The sequence below is a fragment of the Sphaerodactylus townsendi genome, linkage group LG04 (genome assembly GCF_021028975.2).
Source record: "Sphaerodactylus townsendi isolate TG3544 linkage group LG04, MPM_Stown_v2.3, whole genome shotgun sequence".
In the NCBI taxonomy this organism is placed as follows: domain Eukaryota; kingdom Metazoa; phylum Chordata; class Lepidosauria; order Squamata; family Sphaerodactylidae; genus Sphaerodactylus; species Sphaerodactylus townsendi.
Genome location: NC_059428.1, coordinates 156,217,886 through 156,223,953, shown reverse-complemented (window position 1 = coordinate 156,223,953; position 6,068 = coordinate 156,217,886). Strand labels below are relative to the sequence as shown.

General features: G+C 44.8%; 2 protein-coding genes across 2 annotated transcripts in view; one reads left to right on the top strand and one right to left on the bottom strand.

The window, feature by feature from the left end:
- Positions 1-546: 546 nt before the first annotated feature.
- Positions 547-3,954, top strand: GDE1 (glycerophosphodiester phosphodiesterase 1). The gene is made up of 2 exons (XM_048492962.1): positions 547-894; positions 3,719-3,954. The coding sequence occupies exons 1-2, from the start codon at positions 640-642 to the stop codon at positions 3,797-3,799; spliced, it is 336 nt and encodes a 111-aa protein (XP_048348919.1). The 5' UTR covers positions 547-639; the 3' UTR covers positions 3,800-3,954.
- Positions 3,955-5,115: 1,161 nt separating this feature from the next.
- TMC5 (transmembrane channel like 5) overlaps positions 5,116-6,068 on the bottom strand; it is a 56,228-nt gene continuing 55,275 nt past the window's right edge. The window contains exon 10 of the mRNA XM_048494189.1: positions 5,116-5,234. Coding sequence (XP_048350146.1) covers positions 5,116-5,234 — 119 coding nt within the window. The remainder of the gene's footprint in view (positions 5,235-6,068) is intronic.

Below are 6,068 nucleotides of genomic sequence, written 5' to 3'. Positions count from 1 at the left end.
TTGTAGTCCGCAGGGGATGACAGGCAGGAAGGAACTGGGAAAGAGTCTGAAGTGTCGCTGGCATCCAAGATCAAGTTAATCCACGCTGTCAAATCACATAGCAGGGTGATTTTAACATTGATAGCTTTTTAAAATTATTGTTGGCCTCGATTTGGATTGTAATTGTATAGATATTTCTGCAATTAACCTGTGGGTTCTAGATCGGATCAAGCCTGAACTGCCCCTAGCAGCTATTTGAGGGCACTTCTCTCTCTCACACACACACACACACATATATATCTTGTGCAGGTGTGTGTCGCTTCCACTTCACGGGACGCTATACAAGGCACTGTGCGGATTTTGTGGTGGTCTGCCCCGGACACTCGAGGGTTAAAAGGCACGCGAGGCTTTGAAGTGAAGCTGATGGGATCACGACGCATCAGAATTGTGCAGCTCGGCTTCTGATTGGCTCGGCCCGTCCCAGCTGCTTGCGGCGGAAAAGGAAGGTGGAGTTGCCCCTTTCGCTCCGCCCCTGCAATGTTCCGCCCACTCAATTGGCTGAGGGCCTCCTGGCGCTGCGCGCTGATTGGCCGGCGGCGGCGAGGCAATAATACTGTCAAACATCCCGGTTAGGGCGCCGGGGGACGATCGTGGCGGGCCATGTTTTGCTACCCGGCGGGGCTGGTGGCCGCCTTCTCGGCGGTGCTGCTGGCGTCGCTGGCCCTGAGCCGGAGCGCCGCGCTGTCCTGCGTGCTGACGGGCGGCCTCTACTTGGCGCTGCGGCTCTTCAGCCTGGAGCCCGCCTCCCCGCAGCGAGCCCAGCTGGTCGTCCAGCCCCACGGCCGCCCCGCGCGCATCGCCCACCGCGGAGGAGGCCACGACGCGCCCGAGAACACGTTGGCCGCCATCAGGCAGGTCAGACGGCGGCCTGGGAGCCCCCGGGAGGGGAGGGAGACACGCTGGATGAGCCCCCGCCAAGCCCGGCCAGCACAGTGGACAGCTCCCGCGAGCGGGGGGCCTCCCACCCACCCACCAACTATCCATGAGTAACTCATATATATGCATGGCTATTACACGTACAGATAATAATGAGCTGTTCCCTCTTCTAAATGCCCCCTTATTAAAGGGACTTATATTGGGGTGGTGTAATATCGTAATTTATAATGCCAATAAAGGCTTCTGTCTGACTTATATTGGGGTGGAGGTCAAGAGCCGCGTAGCCTAGTGGTTTAGTGATTGCACTGCCACTCACACGGTCAGGAGTTTGAGTCCCCTGTGGGTCAGATATCCTGGCAGCCATCCATCCATTCCTTGGTCAGTAAATGAGTACCTAGCACATAGCTAGGGGGTAAAGAATAGCCGGGGAAAGGAATAGCAAACAACCCCACAAAAACGGCTTGCCTATGAAATCACTGCTTGCAGTGGTACCCCAGGGTCGAACACGACTGAAGGGGAAACTTTACCTTTACTTTTCTCTCCTGCAAGGAGACTCAAAGGGGCTTTCCCCCCTTCCCCACAACAAGTACCCTGTGAGGTGGGTGGGGCTGAGAGAGCTCTGAAGAACTATGACTAGGCCAAGGTCACCCAGCTGGCATGTGCTGGAGTGCACAAGCTAATCCGGTTCACCAGATAAGACTCCACAGCTCACGTGGCAGAGCAGGGAATCTATCCCGGTTCTCCAGATTAGAGTGCACCTGCTCTTAACCACGTTATATTTGTGCTGTGCGGAATCCACCATTGAGAAAACATCTGTGTGAGGCTGTCGAGGGAAAGAGGTGTTTTTCCCTGATTGCCGAAATGTATATTTGAACAGGCACGTGTGATCGAAATCGAGATCATCTGTCTAGATTTGACAATAGCCTGTCTCTAGTATTGGAATACATCTTCTGTGCATCCCAGAGTGAAAAGTGTACTTTACAATGATATGCAGAGTTACTCCAGTCTAAAGCCTATGGGAGACTGCACTAACTCTTCTTAGCATTACAGTGTTATCTTTGAGCTGTAGATGAATGGTGGACAGATAGGCAGGTGGAGAGCCTCAAGAAACTATAAAGGCAAAACATGTTTTGCATGACTAGGCATAGTGGGAAGAGCTCCAAAAAGGGCTTTACATTTGCAGGTAAATCAGATAAAACAGTTTTGTAGAGCTGTAAAGAAGGCTACGCATATAACATTTACTACTGAAGAGTACATTTTACTACACTGCCCCAGAGCATACCTTTTAACAAAGTATGATAGATCTTTAATGATATATCCTGCTTTATGGCCTCACAAATGTATTTTATCTACACATTTTGTTTTATCTACTTTATAGCTAATTATATATATTCATTTAATAACTTATGAAGCACTCTATTGTTTCCTGAGCCGGCACATCTTTCCAACCAACTGTCATTTGTCTAGAGGGAGATGCTTGTAAATGATAAAATGTATGGTCTGCTGGAGGGCTTCCTAGTAAAATGTGCATTTTAGTCATAGAAAAAACGGAATCTCATTTTATGTCTACCGTAATAATCATATAATGCAGAAATTTATATCCTGCTTTAAAGTTCTGCAAGCCTATGTTTTCTACTCCTTTCTATAATTTACTTAAGACATTTGTAGTTTATTAATGTATATTCTGCTACAGGGCTACATAGCAAAATGCACATTTTTATAATAGAAAAATGTGCACTGTGGTTTAATAATGTACATGCTGCTTTATATTCACACACGTTCATTCTCTGTGGGACGGTGGGGGACAGAAGTTGAGGCTACGTAGTAGAATATACTTCACATTATCTGTAACGGTTTATCTGAAGAAACATGCATACTCCACTCTATACTCACAACTTTCTTCACTCATTTCCAAATATATAGCCTGTTCAAGACTGCAAACAGATTTGGGCAGGAAAATATTAACATCTGGAATTTGACAAGGGTCCAGAGATAGACCTATTTTATAGCATCACAGGGTGATCTGTATATTTTCATTTACAATTGCTTCCAAAGGAGAGTCTTCCAAAATTAATGGGATTTGCACCAGCAGGAAGAGCCTTCCTGGGATTATAACCCCTTTCTTCATTGAAAAGTCAGGCTGGCAAACAAACTGAAGCTAGCAATTGCAATTAAAGCAGGACAAACGAAGGATTACACTTGCAAGTTTTGCGAACAGGAGCGGTTCATGCATCAATGGACCCCAGAGACTACTGGTAGATCAATTAGCCCCAAACAAAGACAACAAACTATCAGGGGAGATGATGTATACATATTTGTGAATCATTAGTGGTAAATATAGTAACCTTCCATCGCTCAAGATAATCCACAGCAAACTTGGTAAACAGGGAGAAGAGGGCTGTTTACTCTTTAATCTACTTCTGATCTATTCTGCACCCCACTTATCTGTTCTGCAGATCAAGCCACACCACAAACTGGCTTCCTTTCCTTATCCTTGAATGGAATGTGATCTTTCTGTTTGTCAAAACTACTTTGCTTAGGCACGTACCAGGGAAGAGAAAGGGGGAGCATAAAACAGTAGGCTACCTCAGGCAAGTGGAAAAAAAGGAATAAAAGTTGGGGAATAAAATGGAAATAAGACTGAGATCACCAGTTACCCCAGCTCCAACTAGTTGAAACCCTCATTCTCAAATCTGTATTCCATTATTAGGAGAAGCATCAAAATAGGGCGTAGCTTAACTAGAAGGAATTTCAGGATGACTAACTGGGTTTTTTGAACCTCAAATAATTCATACATTTACAGATACCATCCATACTATTCCACTACCCGATGCAGATTGGGAGACAAAATTTCCCTGAGGATACCGTTGTTGAAATTTGTTGAAATTCGGAGCCCAGCTGAATCCTGCACAGATGTTTTGTTTGGGAAGGAGGCGACAAGATTAGCACAGAATCACAGAGATGGCAGAATCGAGAAGGACCGTTTCAGAATTGAAATCCTGGGCTCCTCTGGCAGGGTTACAGAATCACTGCAGCGTTTGTGGCTTCACTGAAATCCCACCACTGGGAGTTCAGGCTTGAGAATTAAGAGGTGTTGTTATGGAGTTTACTTCCACCAGGTTGCAGTGGGCAGGTGCAATTTCACAGAACGCAAGCCACTGGACATTTACCTTGTTGAACTGGTTTACTGCGACATGTTTACTTTTCACAGAGCAATCTACTTGTTCTTTGCTTTGTGATATTTTGGATCAGATCCAACACAAAATCTTGACTTGCAGTAGAGCCCTTAGAGCAAGTAAAAATGCAAGAAAAAGACTGTGACTGCCACTTGCGCCAATTAATGTTTATATTCTCACTTGTGTTTCTGCCACAACGAAACTGTGTGAAACCAGTTTCTGGCCACTACAACATGCGGAGGAGAACACTAATATTACACAAGATTTTGCGCAAGCCAAACTGTATTAAGCTTACTTATGTTTCTGGTTGTACAAGTTTGGATCCTAGCCTTTGCTTAGCTCTCATAAAAATTATTACATACCTAGAAAATAAATAAATACAAGTCATCTGGATGCCAAATGTGATAGGAAATCAACCAATTTGTTCAAAATCCTGCTCAGGAGAACTCTGTTTAAATGAATATGTGCCTCTCCCCCCCACCGCAAAGACAATAAAATTGTACCAGTTTATTGGTGCTTTGTTAGTTTAACCTGGGCATGTTTTCGTAAACTCTGACCTGCTCTTTCATAAACTTCATTATCATAGGAGTTATTACAAGGGCGTGTATAGCTGCTCCTATCCAGTATGATAACACAGGGAAAACATTTTGCTAAATTGTCATTTAAAGGTCTTTCTGTGTTCCTTAATTCCATAATACTTTCTTAATTCTAGAAATAGAATTAATAACAAATAAATAACGTAGTCTTAGTTACTCCACCCAGGACTCCAAGTTTACCCCATAGCTAAGATAAGACTCCCTTAAGCCTGGCCGACTTCCCCATTGAGATTGGTTGCTATAACCAACAGAGTAGCACTCGGAAATTGTCCGATTCTAAAAGGCTTTCGCCAAGCTATTATCAGAGTTTTGCGTACACCACAAGACAAAAATTCTTCACCAAGCAAAACCAGATTCATTGTACAGACATTGTACGAGGGCATTTGTCCGGCTTGCAAACTGCACACGTTTCCTCCTCTTTGCATGATTCAGCACGCAAAGAGCTTGGTGCATTTCAGCAACGAATCGAAGGGCAAAGAGAAAGGGAACGCTGTCAGAGAGCCAGCCCGCTTGATGGCAGGGGTGAAAACAGAGTCAACAGGGAAACCTGGCAGTGGGAGGAGAATCTGGGGGACGTTCACTGCCCTGGATGACTCCAAATGCATCACACCGTAGCAACACTTGAAGTACACCGCAGGATGACCTTGCAATAAAGTAGGCTCAGTGATCTGATTTGATAGTTTTCAAACTACCAAATTGTATTGGTTATGATGTCTATTTCCCTTTTGTCGTTGTCAAGTTTTATTCTCCTTTCGCATTTATCCTTTTATTCCAATTCTTTTATATTCCCGTACGTTTCGTGCCCCCAGCTTCCTTGACCAGTAGGTTTGGCTTTTATTCCTTTTAGATACATATCTACAGTTTTACCACGCAATATGTTTTTATCCTTTATTTGCCGTACGCTGGTCTGTGACCGTATTAAAGATTGACTGACTGGCATCACTGTGAACATAAAGGCTAGAAACATGCTTTGAAAAAACAATGGATCATTAGGATAGCCAGTTCTTTGCAAAGTTAGCAGACTTGCTGCATGGTAAATTTATTTATTTACTGGATTTGTTTCCCGCCCTATCTCCGAAGGGCTCAGGGCGGGTCAGTCTCATCCGCCTTAAACAAACTAAGACTTGTATTTTGGCCCCTGCGAACATGAAACTATTTATGTTGTACTGGATCCACATTATATCCAATCCAAATTGCCGCTCATAAAGGATTCATCAGCTTGGCTGCTGCTTGTAATTTGGTTCGGCCAACCAGTACTGCGGTCCAGTGGTGGGATCCAAAATTTTTAGTAACAGGTTCCCATGGTGGTGGGATTCAAACTGGCGTAGCGCCAATGGGGCTGGGCGGGGCATGACAGGGGCGTGGCCAGGCATTCCGGGGT

Bases quoted from the DNA above. Each gene is read 5' to 3' on its own strand.
- GDE1 (XM_048492962.1), top strand. From the start codon at position 640: ATGTTTTGCTACCCGGCGGGGCTGGTGGCCGCCTTCTCGGCGGTGCTG. The intron at 895-3,718 runs GTCAGACGGCGG...ATACATTTACAG, and splicing joins CGTTGGCCGCCATCAGGCAG to ATACCATCCATACTATTCCA.